The sequence below is a fragment of the Embiotoca jacksoni genome, unplaced genomic scaffold (genome assembly GCF_022577435.1).
Source record: "Embiotoca jacksoni isolate LCO1_2020_lvr unplaced genomic scaffold, fEmbJac1.0.p SCAF_91, whole genome shotgun sequence".
Taxonomy (NCBI): Eukaryota; Metazoa; Chordata; class Actinopteri; family Embiotocidae; genus Embiotoca; species Embiotoca jacksoni.
The window spans coordinates 250,249-268,887 of record NW_027185449.1 but is presented as its reverse complement, the minus strand read 5'-3'; the positions used below and the strand labels follow the sequence as shown (position 1 = coordinate 268,887).

The window sequence follows — 18,639 nt, the reverse complement described above, 5'->3', positions numbered from 1 at the left end:
ACTCTTACACACTCTGTCATGTCACTAATCTCTGGTCTTTTTTCTGCCATGTTTCTAATTATTTTACCTTTTTTTTTTATTTTATTCTATTTCTTTCATCTGTCCTAAAACGTTTCTCGTGTTTTTATTTTATTGTGAAAAAAAATACAGCAACTTAGTTCTCCACTTTTACGAAGTTGGGAGACTCATAAATGGGTTTAACTCCAAAATCATTGGAGCCTACGTCTTGGCCCGAAGTAGCATGAAGGGGGCGTGGCCACCGACGGAAAGGATTTTCAAATTAAAGGCTCTGAGGAAGCTGCAGCTGTTGTTTCTTTTATCACGAACTCCTGCTGGAAGAGAAGAATCAGTGTTAAACAGAAGGGCACGAAAACACGTTGATTTCTGGGTGAAAATAATAAAAGCTGCAGATATCTTGGCGTGTTCTTATATTTGTTTGCGTGTCATTTGGAAAACAGCACGGGATTACTTTTCAGAAGGAAAATATCCCACTTCAGGGTTTTTCCTCCTATTATAACATTTGTAAAAAAAACAGCGTCGATATTGCACAGAAATTGTGATGACAATGGTCCAAAAATGATGTAAAAATGGTAGTTTTCAGCCAAATAAGTGCTCATTAACCCCTGCAGGGTTTATCACAACCCTTAAGCCCTGCGGAAACAACCGCGTACTTCACCTTCATACGATTATAATAACTCAAATCGACAAGCTACAAGCTTGAAAAAGCTGCTTAAATGTTAATCCACAACAATATTACAATAAAAAAAAAAAACGATGACGTGGCGATTTAAAAACAAAAGGAACATGTCTGCATGAGAACGTTTTACTTTGGATTATTTTTTAACTTCTTCCTCCACTGCTTGTATTTCTGATTTCTTTGGGGACGCATAAAAACCAGTTGGGGAGCAAAATGCAATAATGTTGTAAAAAAAAAATTAAAAAAAAAACCCCGAGGGAATTTATGGCATCAAAAACATAAAACAAGACACAAACAGCACTTTGTCTGCTTCACTTTGTACTTTAATGTCTTCGCTATATGAACAATAAATATATCCTGCAACACATCACAGCTCATATCCACAGACATGCTTCAAATTAAAAAAAAAAATTATAAAAAAATAAAATAAATATTAAAGCCTGAACAAAACAAAACATAACAAATTTGAAAAAAAAGTCAACTTTTTGGGCCACGGAGAGAAAAACAACAGATGCAAACGTTATTTATTCTGTACTATTTATGCGGTACAGTTTGGCAAACCACCATATTGTGTGTGAAGTCACCCCCCCTCCTCCCCCCCTCCCTTCATCCCCCTCCCATGTGACTCCAGTAATCAGTATTGGCCCCCCCTGTGTGTTAAGACTGCGTGATAAAACACAGGAAAACAGGTCAGGAAAAACAAATAATACAAAAACATAAGGCAGATTATCTAAAGTTAGAAAAAAAAAAACATGAATAATCCTCTCAGAAGATTAAACCCAGAAAAATATAAAAATAAACCATCGACAAAACAACAACAGCAACAACAACAACAAAAGGCTCTGAAACGCTCTCGCTCCGGCGTCCACTCTTACGTAAAGACGAGAACACACGTGGACGTCGCTTTGGTGCACGAAGAAAAGCGTTAAGGCGAAAACATTTTTTTGTTTTTTTTAATTTTTTTAAAGCTAACGATAAGCGACCGCCAAAAGATGATGTCACGCTTCGACAAGCCGCAGATGAAGAGACTGAAAACTGAAGAAATGCGGGAGTCTTGAGAAGCTGGAAATACTAAAACGTAGATTCAAAATGTTCCCGGTGGGTCTCGAAAAGCTGCTCGTGTGCACGTTAACGGCTGAAGACGCATTTCAGAGTCCAAAACACCGAGCGAACAAGTTCAGCTGAAGCTCAGAGGAGCAGAAAAGAAGCCAAATGAACTTCAGACGTGCGGTTTTTTTGTTGTTGTTTGTTTGTTTTTTTAAGCGTATCTGAGCCGAGTTGTGGATTGGTGTCTTGTGGGTTGTTTTTTTTTTTCCAAGGAATGGCGAGCTAAACCTGTTTCCGTCCACATTTGGGCACCTGACTATTAAAATAAAAAATAAATAAATCTAGAGGCCACCGAGGAAAAAGGCTGAACATGCTCACGTCGCCGCCTCGGACAAAACGCATGTGTAGAAACTAGACTTTCCAACTTTTAGTAAAATAAATGTCTAATATTGGCAACTTGCCCTGTGAGAGTCTACACACACACACACACACACACACACACACACACACACACACCCGTCCTCTCCTCAGTAACAGTAGTAGAGCTGCGAGCGCAGCCCCCTGAAGGTGTCGTCGTCCTGCTGCTGCCGCTCGCCCTCCGTCAGCATGGAGTCCGGCGGCACGGCGCCCTCTAGAGGATCCGGCTGGCAGAACTCCACCACGAACTCCTCCTCGCAGGCCAGCAGCAGCCGGGACCAGGCGCACATGTCCAGCTGGCCCGCGGTGCCGCCGTACTCCTGCGGCAGGACGGAGCGCGGCACGGCGCGGTGCAGCGAGCGCAGGTCGGAGCCGTGGAGCGTGTACTGAGGGGGCGGAGTCAGAAAAACTCGATTCAAAAGTGTCACTTCAAATCGAAACAAACCCACAATATTTACATAATTACACTTTAGCATGAAATCTGAAACTGTTTTTTTTTTTTTTTTCCGTAATTTGAAGTCTGTCTCCATTTTAAAAAAAATAAATAAAATACATTAATATAAAAGCAGGATTTGTTTTTTGTTTTTTTTTACTGTTGTAGTTCTTCAACTTTTTTTTTATTTTTTATTATTATCCAGCTGCCGTTAGTTATTAGCCATTTTCATTTTGGATACGTCTGTTGATTATTTTCTCCATTAATGGATTGACCGATTGAAAATCCTATAAATAGTGATGAATAGTGCTCTAAACGGTTCTCAGGGAGGAGCACCGATAATCCGTCTGGCTGCGTTGGGCTCAGCCCGACTGATCCCGTCTGAACCGTCAATTCATACAAAAAAAAACAAATTTTTTCAGACACGTAAAGTTGTGCCACTTTGATTTTTAATTACTTTATAGAGGGTGAAGATAATGATGTCATCAGTTTATCACGTACCTGTCGCAAGGCAGCATTTTTTTTGTAAAAGAAAAAAACTAGCTACATGCTACAGCTGTTAAACATAAAGGTGAATTATTTTTCTCGACTTAATTTTTTACTGTTAAAAGGAAGTTTTTCCTTCCAGCTGTTGCTCACGTGGCTAATTTTCCATTTTTGGGTTCCTCTCTGGAACACGTGTTTTTTCAGCTGCAGTCAGCATCAATCAATCAATCAATCAATGGAGAAAATAATCAACAAACGTATCAGTAATGAAAACAGCTGATAACTAAAAAAAATAATTATAATTTTGAAAAAAAATCCTGCTTTTAAATTCATGTATTTAATTTAATTTTCAAAATGGAGACAGACTTCAAATGATGTAAAAAACTGTTTCAGATTTCATATTAAAGTCTAATTACGTAACTATTTATTTTTAAGGGGTCATTTTTAACCGATAATAATATTAATAATAACTGTTTAAATAAACTGTAATATTTTCAGAGACAGTTATGATACCGTAAAGAAGAACCGCCACCCTGTTTATGAGCGGCGTTTACAAATTGTAAGACTTAAAAAAAAAAATAATATTTTGTTTCTTGGAGTTTTGAGTTCATATTTCTGAAATAAAAAATGTGCATCTTTTACAGTCACACAGATAAAAATAAATAAATAAGACTATTATTATTTTGGACCGCAAGCTGCAAATGAGGCACCCGATCTGAAACAGGCCCCTTTTTTGTTTGTTTTTGAGACAAAAAATAGTGAGAAAACAAGTGGAGGGCGATAGTTACCCTCTCCGCCATCTTCTCCTTCAGAAACGGCTTAATTATAGCGAAGATGCCTTTGAAAATCCTCGGCTCGTTAATGATGTTGACGGCCTTGATCCGGATCGGAAACCCGTCCTGTGAATTAGAATTAAGAGAAGCTGCGTTCAAAGCGGTTCCCAGCAGATGTGGGGTTTTTTTCTGGGATGAATATTAAACAAGAAAAAAAAAAAAACTCAACAGGAAGTTTCAATAACGAGTTTTTTTTTGTTCTTTTTTCTGGATCGCTACAAATAAGATTCATTTAGATGAAATGTTACAAACATTTTAGTATTCAAAATGCCATCATATTGTAGAATTTGATATTTCCTAATGGCATAATGCGAATTATTTCCACGATTGGATTTTTCGCCGTCTCACCTGGAGGATGCTCACGACTTTCTTGGCGAGGAACGGGCCGGGATTGGACGCCTGCGACATGCCCACGCCGGTGTAGTCGGCCAAGATGACGATCCCGTTCACCTGCGTCTCCTCCGGCTGGATGAGCTTCTCCAGAGTCAGGTAAATGGCCCTCACGTTGTCCACGAACGGATAATCGTTGGGTTTCCATTTACCTGTCCAAACAAAAGGAGGGGTGTCAGGGGGTGGGGGGGAGGGGGGGAGTTCGGTCAAAGCTTTTGTCCTGGAAGAAGAGCCGAAACGGAGCGACGGTAACGTGGACGCCACCGACCTGGCCGGAGACAGAGGATGTACCTCCCGTTGGGGTCGGGCCGCGGCAGGACGGCGAGGAAGCCCAGGTCCAGGACGTGTTTGACGGTGGACGGCTTCAGGTCGTGGAAGACCTCGGGCCACGCCCTGCGGCCGGCGTGGTAGTTCATCAGCAGCTGCAGAGCGCGGTCGTAGTCGAACTTCCTGGCCCGCAGGAAGCGCAGGAGGAAGGCGTCGTCCAGCCGCGTCCTGAGGTTGGGCTGCTCCTGCCGAGTCGAGGAGGAAGAAGGAGGCAGAAAATAAGATATTTTGGGGATCTGGAAGTGCAGTTTTGGGATAATAAAGTTTTTTTCTGGTTTGAACAGATTAAATGAATTCTTTGAAATCCGCTTATTTTGTCATCACACTGTGATATTTACATAAATCTAAAAATCAAATTCCTGAAACTCATTAATGAAATAATTTGAGATACTGCTGATGGGTAGTGTCCCATCTGGATGGGGAATGAGATTGGGCCTAAGATTTGCTTTCAAGTCAAAAATCTTTGCTTTCATGCCATCCGACCAAATCTCAGTCTGTAAGAAGTCTCCAACAGATGAAGGATTTCCTCCAGTGACCTGCTTTATTATGAAAATCATTTAGCCTTCTCTTGGAACTGAAAGTATATAATAATAATAATAATAATAATAATAATAATAATAATAATAATAATAATAACCTATTATCAAAAGATTTTAAAATGCAACCCGAGTAAGAACAAATGGTTTTTGAACTGAGTGCAACAGGCTGGAGAAGTCAGGAGAACTATAAATATGCAATTTAGGGATTTTGAAGATCAGCCTGCCGGACGATGTGTTTTAATTTTAGACATGTTTTTTTTCTATAACTCTGCTTGAACATGCTGAAAAACAAGAAAACCCCAAACGTCGATGAAACATAAAAAAAACAAAAAAACCTTCAGTATCATGTCTCTCAGCGCCTGGACGTCCCGGAGACGCCACTCCGGCTTCTCCTGGAGTTCGTCCCGCGCCTTGATCAGCAGTTCGGGGGTCAGAGTGCAGGAGTAGATGGGCGGAGGCGGCCCGGGGAACCAGCCGTGTCCCGCCGACGGGTCCTCCGACGGGTCCTCCGGAGGACTGTCCAGACTGATGGACTCGTGCCGGTCGGCCATGGACGGACCGGGGGAAGCTGCTCGGGGGAGAAACGCACGAGAGGCACGAGAGAGAGGAAGTTCAAGAGTAGGCAATTAAAAAAACAAGCAAACATCGAGGCATTTAATTAATGATCTGGGGCAACTAACTCCGTAGGTGAGATCAAGTCTTAGACTCAGATCTAAGTTTCTAAGACCAAAACGTATTTTTCTTCCCCCTTAGAAACACAAACAATCAGACGGACGCCGAAAAGGTGATTCGTGCCTTCGTTTCCAGCCGACTGGACGACTGTGATGCACTTTTCTTTTTCTTTTTTACTGGCCTCCCAAAGAAAACAACAGAGAGACTTCAGCTCATCCAAAAAAAAAAACCCAACTCTGCAGCTCGAGTTAAAGAAGAACCGAGAGGAGGGAACACATCGAGTCCGGTTCTAGCTGCTCCGTGAGACGCAGGATGGACTGTTAACTATGAGCCTTCAGGAACCCCGACATCATCTGCTGCTTTATATTTTAAACTCCATTTGTGTTTAATTTTACGCATTTTATCTGCTCTTGTGCATTTGATCTGTTTCTCGTGCATCTCATTTCTTTTCTATATATTATTAAATGTTCCTTCATATCTTATTTTCATGTGAAACACTGCATGTCATCTTTTCCCCCTGTGAAGCACTTTGAGCTGCATTTATTGTATTAAAGGTGGCAAACCACTAAAGTTTATTATTATTATTATTAGTGCATATGGTTGCTGTTTTTTTTTTTTTTTTTTACTGTGAAATGAGTCTGTTTACAGTTTGTAGGTGCAATTTTGCCTTTTTTGTTTTACCCCTATAATTTATAGGGGAGGCTTTAACCCATTTTAAGAATAATATACACTACTGTGGAAAAGATTCATTAGCAACAACATCCTGATTTAAATATTTGATTTGATTTTATATACATATAATCTGGTTCTGCTGTGTCAGCACAACATTCAAAATACTCCAGTAAAACACCACAAAACTGTATTTAAATTTTTTTTTAAAATTAATAAATCATTAACAGCATTTTTAACGACATTTAACGAGAAGTGTCGGAGACAAACATTGCTCCCAGATACCCGATAAAGAGCCCGATTTTGTTTATTCTAACGACACCGCATCACAATATGCATGTGTGCAGTAATAATGAGTCATACAACCGGACCCTGAACGCAACCTATGCGACACAATTTAAGTCCGATACTCACCCGAAAACGCGTTTAACATTCACCTTCTAGCACCGAGGCATAGATGGCTTTAACGGGCACCCATCGGGAAGAGAGGAGCAGCTTTATATATATATTTAAAAAAAACAGCCGCAACGATTAAACTACAAAAAACTAAAAAAAAATACCGTGACAAAAAAAAATCACCACCGACTTGACTGGAAAAATCCTTTTTTCCGGGTTGAAGGGACGGCGCGCTCTCATTGGTCAAATTAAAGCACGTGACGCTCCTCCAGCCAGTGGGCCTCGCGATCGAACGTCTGATGTTGCGACGGGGGTCGTTGTGCTGCCTTCAGGGCCCCGTCGGAAACTAGGCGAATCACGTGTGGTTTGCGCGAACGTGTTTTATGACGTTTTTGTGTGCGTGAAAAATAGTTGTTCACGTTCTTTGCTGTCACAACTGACAAACTGACAAACTGACGTGGCGAGATGTTACTAACGGAAACAACACACACACACACACACACACACACACACACACACAAACATCTGGCCTTTATTTACGACACCGCGTGATGTCATTTTTTTAATCAAAATAGCACGTGTAATTTTTTATAACAGACTACAATGAGCAGATATCTGCCGTGCAATTTTATTTTATTTTTCTTGCACCGGTTGTTCAGTGTTTTGTAAATTTTAATTTGTCTGCATATCTGTAAAAAAAAAAAAAAAAAAAAAAAAACTTTTATCAGAAGTTTGATGTGTCATTTATTCATTTATTTAATTATCAATGCGTTCGTTTATTTAGCTTTATTTATTTATTTATTGTGGATCAATTACACTTCTGAGCGCTAGATGGCAGGATTTGCCTGCATGTTGCTGAGTCTGCAAAGAGCGTCTGCTCCATCTGTCAGGGAGGCTTTTTTTACTTCACATTTTAAATTCTGCAATAGATTTATGTCCAATTAAAACATTATTTGTAAAAAAAAAAAAAAAAAAAAAAAGGGTTGATGTTTAAGAAGTTTTATTCGTTTTATTGGTTATTTGGCCCTTTTGTAAAAAAAAAAAAACAACAACAACAAAAAAACAAAAAAAACACAATCAACGCAAGAAATTGGTTTAAATTTGATTGCCGACCTGGAAAATAGTGCAAACATTTAATGTCTTTTTTAAGATGTTTTTTTTTAAATCAAATGTCCTGACTATTTAAAGGATTACATGATTAATACGACAGATTTTTCGATGCCGAACATGGCATTCGTAAGATGTTTTTGAATGTAGAAAAACATCTTTGAAGTCCCCCTCCTCTCCATATCTTGGATTTGAGCTATCTAATGATTTTATGACTGTTTATCAGTCTGAAGCAACATGTTGCAGAAGTCTATCAGTGACCGAGCAGCGCTGCCACGTTGGACCTTTTTTTTTTTTTTTCTTTTCCTCCAGGGACGTCCCATTTATTACTCTGAGGCTGTGCAAATCCACTTTATACCCCAGTAAACCCTTGTGATCGCAGTATAAAAAAAAAGAGTCAGCAGAAAATACAATGTAAAAATAGACCTTAAGATTTATTAACTCATCTTCACATTTTAAGGCGAAACATTGCCTGCTTTTTTTTTTTTTTTCGTAAGGCAGAACAGGTTACAAGGCACAATTTATTCCATCAGTTAAACCATGACAAAGTACTAAAACAAAAAACAAAAAAAATACAATATATAGTTTCTTAAAAACCAACACAACACATTATTTGGGGAAACTTTCCACAGCACTTTTAAAACGTGGCACTAGAGCGACAGATCCCACATCCACTACAGCAAAAACGTGAAATAGCTACGTTTTTTGTTTTTTTTGCTGTCTAAGGCGTGACAGTTACACGGCGTAAAAATTTAGAAATTGTACTTCTGTAAATATGCATATTCCTGCGCATGAGACAAACCGCAGTAGTTTAGACCCGGAAATCAAGGGATTACCTTTTAGCTGTCGACAAAATGAAGTTTTTCAAAGTTCATTTTTATCACTAAATAAACATAAAAAAAGAGAAAAAAAAGAAAGTGTGCAACACTAAAATACATAACAACATAAGGCCTGTTGTAACATTCATAAAATACTGACATGATCACCATGTCTTAACATGAGCCTTACTGCACACAGAAAGGAAGTGATGTTAAAAACCCCAACAATGAACGATACTGTATTTACACCCAGTGTTTTCTTCTTTCTCGGGCAGCACATCCCCGGAAAGTTACGACATTTTTTAAAAAGTGTTGTTTTTTTTTTTAGTCCGGCTGTCATCGAGCTCGGCGGGGCTGGCCGCGTACGTTTTTTTCTGTAAATGAGATCCCTGAAGACTAAAAGGCTCGCGATCTATTCGGCTACTTTTTTTTTTCAGCGTTTCAGTCAAGTTAACAGCTTCAAATGCTGATCGTGTTATGAAGACCCTGGTTTGAGGCAATTAAAAAAAACCTTTAAAAAACAAACTGAAGGGGGTTGTTAGATGGCCTCTTGCTTGGTGATGGTCGGCTGTGGGATGGAGGTCGGCTGCTTGGGCACGGCGGCTATGACCCCCTGAGGCATTTTATAATGTTCGGAGCCGGAGGCGGTGGGCGGAGACGGGATCGGGGTTTCGGGAGTGGCTGGAAGCACACAAAAAAAAAAAGGAAGCACAGGAGAGTTAGAAGCAGGAAAGTTGCAGCGTAAAAGCAGGTGTACGTTCGGCGGTGGAAACGCGATTTTACGAGATAAAGGACTAAGCACTTTTGCGACATTTCTCAGAGCATTAAACAAGTTAAGAAAGAATAACAGACGTTTTCTTTGACAAAATAAGCCCCGATTAGTTTCCGTGAAGAACTTATGAGGATTACTTCCGCCAAGCCTGTTTGTCCTTCCAGCTCCCTGCGTGAGGCTCGCACAAGGAGCTGGAGGAGGAGGGCGGTGGGGGGAACTTTATGGTCTCGCTTCATTAAAATCAAATTGATTCCAGGTCACTTTGATTGATGCATCGGGATCGCTTTCGTCGAACTCGAACAGACAAAAAAAACCTTTTATTTGACTGTACGTTGCGATAAATGACCTCGAGGCCGAAGACGGGACGATAAATCTCAACGGCTGCTTTTTTTTTCTTTTCTTTTTTTTTCAGGCACTTACAGATTTGACTGTTGTGGATCGGCGTCGGCATGTTGCTGGCCACGATGACGTTGCTGCTGAGGTGCTCCTGGACCAGGTGGGGGTGCAGAGAGTGAGGTGCGTGTGGCGCTTCGTTAGCCGAACCTAAAATACAAAATAATTTACGTCAGCATATCGAGCCCAAACGGAGATTTGATGCGTCGGGAAACTCTGTCCGCCAGTCGATCACAATCAGACACGCCCCACCCAAAACATACCTCTCTTTTAGTTGAGACAATGCCTTTAAGTGTCATACCACCGATGGCCACTAGGGGGTCGGCTCCAGAAAAAAACCCTCTGACTACAATAGACTCGCATTCAAAAAGCATCGACTTCTTCTCATTAAATTGCAAAGTGGACGAATATTTTCCGCAAGTCGTTGCAACACCGTCTCACAGCAAAGCGTGAAATAGCCACGCTTTTGCGCTGTTTAGGCGTGACAGTTACACGCTTTTTCTGTAGTGGACGAAAATGAAACCTGCTGCGTGGGTAGAGCCGTGAGATTTACAGGACAATGAAACTTTATAGTTAAAACACGGGTTTTGGGGTCACGAGACAAAAAAAAAACCTCAACAAAAACGGCGTCACTTCCTGGTTTTGAACTTCATCGTCCCGCGTGCTAGCGCGACCTCCTAACACGGCCAAAAAAAACACGGCCTTTTGTTGTTTTTGTTGCGGGACCATTGGTCACATGACCCTGTTTCCACATGACATGTACTCTGCAGTTTTACGCTTTCGAAACGTGTAACTTTCACGCCCAGACAACCCAACGCGTGGCCATTTCACGTTTTGCCGTAGCGGGCCGGCGTGTCTATTTCACGCTTCGCTGTGAGACGGGGTTGCAACGACTCGCGGAAAAATATTTGTAGATTTTGTAATTTAACGAGTAGAAGTTGATGCTTTTTGACTCTATCGGATTGAGAGGGTTTCTCTGGCGCCGGCCCCCGAGTGGCCATCGGAGGTATGGCAATTAAAGGCATTGGCTTAACTTTTTTCTGGTAAATAATCTCACCTCCGAGCAGCATTTCCTGCAGCAGGTTGTCGATCTTGGCCATGCCGAAGAGCTTGACGAACTGGATCTGCTCGATCATCTGCCAGGTGATGCTCTGCAGCGTCGGCAGCAGCAGCAGCAGCTCCCCGAAGCGGCCCCGCGAGTCGTACTGCCGGTCGTTGATGTAGTCCTCCAGGCTGACCTGCACCTGATACCGCATCCGCTTGATCTTGCCAGGGTCACTCAGACCTTTAGCGTCTGGGTGGGGGGATGGGGGGGACGACGGCAAACAGGGATGTTTGTAAAGAGAAGCGTGTTAATGAGTAGCACGTGGATACAGTGAATAAAAAAAACAAACTCTTTTCAGCTTTTTTTGGGGAAAGGGGGGGGGACTTTTTTGTTTGTTTTACCTGGATCAAAGAAAACGATGGCCTTCAAGCAGGCGTACTCGTTGTCGTCTATCTGGAGCTCCTGGAAGGGAAGCACCAGCTCGTCCAGGATTCTCACCGCCACCCGGCCCACCTCCAACTCCGGGCAGTTTCTGGGGATGATGTGGTCGTTTCCTGTCGGAGACGTGCACATTATTAACATGAAAAAAAATTTGGAAAAAAAAAAAACCACCCGCTGCATTCAAAAATTCATTCATTAAAAAAAAAAAAAAAGAAAAAAAGAAAGAAAAGTCAATGGATTTTACCTAATAAGAGGATGTCTTTGTACAGCATGGACCTCTTGGCAGCGCCGAGCAGGAGATGTTCCCCGGCGTGAGCTCGCAGCAGCGCCACCTGGATTAAAGGGAAAAGACGTCGTTTTAAAATCTCCTCACGTGAGGAAAAAAAAAAAAAAAAAAAGACTATCCATGTCTCTCACAGCATCAGCAAATGAGTTACCAAAGCCCCGGTGATCACACTGTTAATGATCTCTTGTTTTTCCGAAGGAGGGGATACGACTTTAAAAAAAAAAAAAAAAAACAGCTCATCATGTTCTAACCGAGGATTAAAACACATTAACTTATTGTGGTTGAAACGTTTACCTGCGTGATGTCCTCGGGAGATTTTACGGTTTTATTTGGGTTTCAAATTGAGAAGCTGCTGCAGCCCCCCCCCCCCACAACACATGCTGTGGTTTTTTTGAGGTAGTTGATGAGTGACCGGAGTGTCTATACCACTATGTACTCTTGTCTTTCACCTGGTCGTCCAGGGGCAGGTCGCAGAAGGCCGGGATGTACTTGGCCCACTCCACCAGCACCAGCAGCTGCTGCTTCATGGACTCGCACACGTCCGTGATGGCGGCGATCTTCTTGGTCCTGATGTCGCCGTTCAGTATGGGAGCGGGGGATGTGATCTGGAAAAAAACAACACAAAACCGAAAAAAAAGCACGCGTGAAGTCTTTCGATGCCTCGTTACGAGCAGTCGAAGAGGTGATTTTTTTTTTGGGGGGGGGGGGTTGTATTTTTTTGGTACCTGTCTGGACAGCACGTCTGCCTGGATGAGTGCGTTGATGGAGGGTAAACTGCTGTCCTCGTAGCTGGACCTCCTGGTGCTGATTCTGTCTCTTTCGTTCTGTACAGCTTCAAAAAACACAAAAACAAACACACAAAGCACTTCAAGTATCTGCATCAACAACCAAAAAAAGTGCAATTTTCATGCAAGAAAACGAAAGAGAAAAAAAGGTGTATTTTCCTTCATCGGTGTGAAGATTGAAAAAAACTCCCGAGTCATTTAAAAGAAAAAGAAGTCTTCCCCCAGGTCGCGGTGTTTTATCAGTATATGGCTATTATTGCTCTGAACTTGTTTGCTCAGCATAAGCTGGTCGGAGTGAACATTAACAAAACTCTCGGGGGTGTTGCGCAACGACACTCAGACGAGTCGTATCAAAGCGGCACTGATTTTAACGATGACGTTTTTTTCACCACAAGAAAAAAAAAAACCTTGTCTCCTACCTTCTTTCTTCATGCCAGCTCTGAAACACTTCTTCAGTCGGCAGTATCTGCACTGATTGCGCTTGTCTTTGTCCACGATGCACTGTCTGCTGAACCTGGAGATTGAGAGAATGGGGAAAAGGGGGGGGGGGTGAGCTGGATTGTGCCGGCATTGTTTCAAAAAATAAATAACTTTGAGGGAGTTTGAAATAAGAAAAAAATGCCCCCCCCTCCCTCCCCTCCCCCACACACACACACACACCCAAAGAATATTTGCCGTTTTCTTGCCATGTGGAATATCCGAATTTATCTTTAATTGTAGGAATCGATAAGTTTTCACAGATGTTTTGGTGTCTTAAACTTTCGACCGCTTTCCGGCGGTCCGTCTTCACCTGCACGAGTACATGTGGTTCTTGCGGACGCTGCGTCTGAAGAAGCCCTTGCAGCCGTCGCAGCTGGAGGCCCCGTAGTGTTTGCCGGTGGCCCGGTCTCCGCAGATGGCGCACAAGCTGCCCGCCGCCAGGTGGCCCGTGGCGTTCATGTTGGCGCTCTCGGCCGGCGAGGAGTCTGGACACGACGACGAGAGAGAGAGAGAAAGAGAAAGAGAGAGAGAAAATTTTAAAAAAAAGTTTGATCGTTGCTCAAGAGGCTCCGAAAACTAGAAGTTTTTCTACTCGGCTGATTTGCGAAGTTTCGGGTGTTTAATTTAGAGGAGGCGTGAACGGCCGCTGCGAATACGGCGATCAGCTGCATTGATCGAAAAAGAAAAAAGAAAAGAAGCAGCCTTTTGGTATTGATAGCGGCCTCGGTGGCTCAGACTGAGTCAACAGAGCGTAAACTGATGTCGGTTTGATTACCTCTGGAAAAGACAATCACTGCAGACGCAATCACACAAAATCACATGAAAAACCGCTGACTCGTGTCGAGACATTGCTCTTTAGAGTCGAGTAAGAAGCGTGCAAAGCGAGTTCCCCATCATTTTATTATTTCTTTTTTTTTGGTGGAGGGGTGGGGTGGTGGTGGGGGGGGGGGTTTCACACAGCCAGACGTCATGGGAGACTGCTTATATAAATAAGATGGGTGTCACGTTGAAAGAAAAAAAAAAAAAAGAAGCAACTTTCTCTTCGGTTTGTGGGAACAGACACGTTTGTAACAGGAGAAGCGAGATCGCGACACTCGAACTAACTGCTTCATCATCGGGCCGGACGTCGACCCGCGACAGGTTTTTCTTCGGGTCTTTGGACCCAAAGTTTTCAGCCTCGTATAAATCGAAATGTATTTCACAGTCGAGGCATCGTCCCCCTCCAGCGGATGGACAAGATGAGCCTCCCCCCCCTTTTTTTTTTTTTGTTTCTCTCTTTTTCTTCACATCACGTCGTGCAAAGTTTTTAAAAAGCCTCCACATGTTTTGCAATATCTGCGACTCACCTGAGCCCAGCGGGAGCACCTGCATGTTCTCGAACTCCAGCGTGGTGTAGGCCGGGTCCAGCGCCTCGCTGTAGTCTGCCATGTCCATGTCTGCCTCGGCCTTTTTTTTTCTTTTGGTGGTATTTTGTTTTTTTTTGTGGGGGGGCCCAAAAGAAAAACTCTACGACTGCTTGACAGCTGGGCAGAAAAAAAAGAGTCTGTCCAAGAAGCTGATGCGCCCCCCTCACCCTTCTCCCTTCCTTTCCTTCCTCCTCCTCTTCTTCTTACCTTTCCTACACACCTCTCCGAACCCCCCCTCCTCCTCCTCCTTCTCCCTCTGTTTTCCCTCCCTCCCTCCCTCCGCCCCTCAGTTTAACAGGACGGCTCCGTCGGCCCCGGCTGAGCGTGATGGGGGGAACCGACTGGTGACTGACAGCAGAGCTCCCCTTCATAGGGCTGAAGCCAGAGGAGAGGTGGAGTCGTCCCGGCGTGGTTGATGGTTAACTCGAAGCCTTTCAGTGGTGAATCACACGCTTGTTTTTCTTCTTCTTTAAAGAGGAGATAGCACAACTTCAATATCTGACATCTCTTTTTCACGAGTCCCTGTCAGGAACGGAGAAACAATTTTTAAATCGCTTTTTGAAACCCGGTCTGTTTTTTGTTGTTGTTTTTTTTTTGTAATCACAGCAAGAAAATGAAAGAGCAGGTTCGATTCGAGAGTCTTCAGAGAGCCACAGAGCTGGAAAAGTACATTTACTCACATGTTTAATTTACAATCAGTCATCTGATAGTGATTTTTGTTGCGCACCTCACGTGCACATATCCACACATATGAGGGAGTTAGCTCACGCGGGGACCGTCTGTATAAAGTTCTGCTGTGAGGACTCAAATGTGTTTTAAAATGCTTCCAAATAACCCGTGTTGTGATTTGTCGTTATAGAATTCAAATTGAATTGAATTCTGCAGTCCTGTAAATACGATTTAACAACCGCTCGACCTGCACGCGCAAAAAAAGTTGTACGTAGAAACCGCAACTGGTGCGATGTTGTCGTTACTCTATGTCTCGTTTCCTTTGTTTTTGCAGCGACTTGGAATTGTTTTTTTCTTCAATTTCGTTATGACAATAGTAAAGGAGTATTTCCAGGGAAAAATTAAACTTTATGCTTTTGTTTTCAATAAACAATCCCCCCCCTTTTTTTCCCTTCTGCAGGTCAGCTGATATTTTCAAGGTTTAAAAGGAAAAAAAAAACGACTCCTGAGCTTCGATATTCATCTCACACGGAGGAAGAAACGCTTCTCTGCACAGATAATATACAAAATATTAGAAATATTTCACATTATCCAGATTAGCAAACCATCCAGACCAACAGCTGCTTTAGATTTTATCTGATTAGTTTGCCACATTTGGTCAATTATTTTAGATTAAACTACCAAACTGTATATAAAGCAGAATAACATTATGTCCACCATCGAGCGTTAAAATGCTTCAATAATAGTCAGAAAACACAGTGAAAGGATTCATTCAGCAGAAACAGAACTTTTCTTTTTGACTTCTTTTTTTTATAATTCTTTCCAAAACGACTCCCGGAAACGTTGACGTTGCGCTCGAGTGAAAAGATTTAAAATAATTCTCCCGTCGAATCTCATCAGGCCGCCATATTCAGACCGACTTCCATGTGTAACACGGCTGGTAAGTCTGAGTTAATTCTGCAGCGATCGACGGGGGGGGGAGGAGGAAATGGATGGGGGGGAGGATGGGGGGGGGGGGGGGGTAACTCAAAGTGATGCCTTTATGTAAAAAGCCCTCATTGTTTGTGAAAACGCAACGCGCACGTGAGGCTGATCCCAAAGCTCAACGCTCGTTCGTCGGCGCGAGACGACCTCGACGGGTCGGTAAAATAGAAAATAGGAAAATGTAAAGGACGGCTGACGTCCGGTGAAATCCTGTCGTTTCTTCATCCGAAAGGCTCGGAGGACGTTATTAAACCGAGGCCTTCGACATCAACCCCAAACAATCAGTCCCAATCGTAACGCGTTGCATTACACTGTAAAACTATCATTTAAAATAAAAACTTAAGATGCACCGAGGTTTTTTTTTGTACCCAACGTCTCCTTGTGTGTGATTTTTTTTTTTAATATAATTAGAAAAGTATTTAGATCCTTTACTGGAGTTATAACACCCGGTGTCTTGATTATCAGATAAATGTACTTCAATGATCAAAAGTGCATCTGCTATTAAGCGGTTTAATGGAGTCTCGTCTTCTAATATCATGTTATCGGATTTATTTTTCCAAAAGCTTTTTAATGTTGAAGGTGCTTGAAGGCAAAACATTTTTAAACTTCAGTCCAAAAAAACGCATCATAATTTAGAAAACCGATAAGTTTTGTTTGTAAAAACCTGTTAAATATAAGTGATGCTTTAGATCACAGACTGTACTTTACAATTTTGATATTCAGTATATACAGGTGTGTATATATAAAGATGTCATGAAGTAGGTGTCACAATATTTAACTTTAAAAACACTGAAATTCAAACTTTCACAACTCAAATGCGTCACATCTGAACCAACATCAAAATTGTTTGTTATTTTTAAACGCGCGACTTTCGCAAACTCTGACTGTTTTTCCAAAAGAACATAAATTTGCTCGCTTGCTTGCGCAAAGCGTCGTCCGCCCCTCTTCACATATCACACGGCAAACAGTAGTCTGGTATTTGAAGAGAAAGTGCCAGGACATCGCGGCGAGGTCAACGATCCCGAGTTCAGCCAGGCCTCGGGATCAGTAAAGAGGGTGAACTTGTTAAACCGCGCACTCAAATTATACCGAGCACTTGTAAAATTATTTATTTTTTCCTCCCCCTCTTCTTCCAGCAAGTAAAAAAAAAAAAACACTTATAACATTCCTGCTTCTCCCCGCTCACGATGATTGGTTTAATGATTACGCGTTTGACGAAGGTGATCCAATCAGATATGAAGGTCGGGATGTGATTAAGCTCTGATTGAAACTCTTTTCTAACTGTCAGGCATTAGATTAGTTTGAATCTTTTTTTTTGGGGGGGGGGGGGGTGTTACATATGTTAAAACAGCCTGATTCACTCAATGGGAAATTGATCAAGAAAATGATTAGCATCTTCTCAGCAGACGCTTTGACGGGACGGTGTTGTTTCCACCGGTGTGTACAGAGGTCGAGCGTTACGACATGTCGCCGTGTTCGACCCTCTTCTGCGACGGCCTCGTATTTGCTCAAGAAGTGTGCTGATTATTTCAGAGCGGCGGACAGGAGGAGGAATCGCTGCCGAGCTATGAATGAGTCACTCGCCTGCAAAATCTTATCTGCTCCGTCATTAAGGCATTTTTTTTTTTTTTTTATCACTGCTCCCATCTTAAATTTCTGTGAACTCCTCAAGGAACACGTCGTATACGAGGACTATAAAACGTAATCTGCTCCGGTTACAGCTTTCTTAATCACGAACTGACAAACTGTTCCGATGTGTTTCGATATGGGCAGCGTCGAAGAAATATTCTCCCACAACTTATCTGCACTTTGGTGGTGAACGTGGTGGGGGGGGTGGTGGGGTGGGGGTGTATTAACTAGTGCAGGCCATAAAACATAAAGTGTTCATGGCCCAACATGTTTAGAAGTCAAGATTACATTCAAAACTTTCCGCCCCGGTTGTTATTTTGGAAACTAAGTAAAAGAAAAGAAGAAGAAATCTGTCCAATGTCTGAAATTTTTTATTTAAAAAAAAGATCTTGAAGGAATAGTTTTATATTTTTGTAAAGTTACGTGAGAAGCTCAATAGCACTGCCATAGCCGCACGATAAATAAAACCAGAGCCAGCAACAGGTTAGCTTAGCTTAACCTACCATAAAGATAGATAGATACGTAGGGAGGTGGAGGGAGGTGGAGGGAGGTAAATAGGGAGGTAGAGAGGTAGAGAGGGAGGTGGAGGTAGAGAAGTAGAGAGGGAGGTAGAGAGGTAGGTAGGGAGGTAGAGAGGGAGGTAGAGAGGGAGGTAGAGAGGGAGGTAGACAGGGAGGTAGACAGGGAGGTAGACAGGGAGGTAGAGAGGTAGAGAGGGAGGTAGAGAGGGAGGTAAAGATGTAGAGAGGGAGGTAGAGAGGTAGAGAGGGAGGTGGAGGTAGAGAAATAGAGAGGGAGGTAGATAGGGAGGTAGAGAGGGAGGTAGAGAGGGAGGTGGAGGTAAAGAAGTAGAGAGGGAGGTAGGGAGGTAGAGAGGGAGGTAGAGAGGGAGGTAAAGAGGGAGGTAGAGAGGGAGGT

At 42.5% G+C, this 18,639-nt stretch overlaps 2 protein-coding genes across 2 annotated transcripts; both read right to left on the bottom strand.

Annotated features, from left to right (window-relative positions):
• Positions 1 to 1,316: 1,316 nt before the first annotated feature.
• ttpal (tocopherol (alpha) transfer protein-like) lies at positions 1,317 to 7,100 on the bottom strand. The gene is made up of 6 exons (XM_069141837.1): positions 6,925 to 7,100; positions 5,505 to 5,737; positions 4,572 to 4,815; positions 4,262 to 4,455; positions 3,869 to 3,979; positions 1,317 to 2,547 (listed from the first exon to the last, which is right to left on the bottom strand). The coding sequence occupies exons 1-6, from the start codon at positions 6,941 to 6,943 to the stop codon at positions 2,272 to 2,274; spliced, it is 1,077 nt and encodes a 358-aa protein (XP_068997938.1). The 5' UTR covers positions 6,944 to 7,100; the 3' UTR covers positions 1,317 to 2,271.
• A 1,328-nt stretch (positions 7,101 to 8,428) lies between these two features.
• Positions 8,429 to 14,687, bottom strand: hnf4a (hepatocyte nuclear factor 4, alpha). Its single transcript, XM_069141854.1, has 10 exons — positions 14,380 to 14,687; positions 13,344 to 13,518; positions 12,973 to 13,067; positions 12,494 to 12,600; positions 12,218 to 12,373; positions 11,727 to 11,814; positions 11,443 to 11,595; positions 11,054 to 11,290; positions 10,024 to 10,146; positions 8,429 to 9,512 (listed from the first exon to the last, which is right to left on the bottom strand). Exons 1-10 carry the CDS (start codon positions 14,465 to 14,467, stop codon positions 9,370 to 9,372), a joined length of 1,365 nt encoding a protein of 454 aa, XP_068997955.1. The 5' UTR covers positions 14,468 to 14,687; the 3' UTR covers positions 8,429 to 9,369.
• Between the last annotated feature and the right edge of the window lie 3,952 nt (positions 14,688 to 18,639).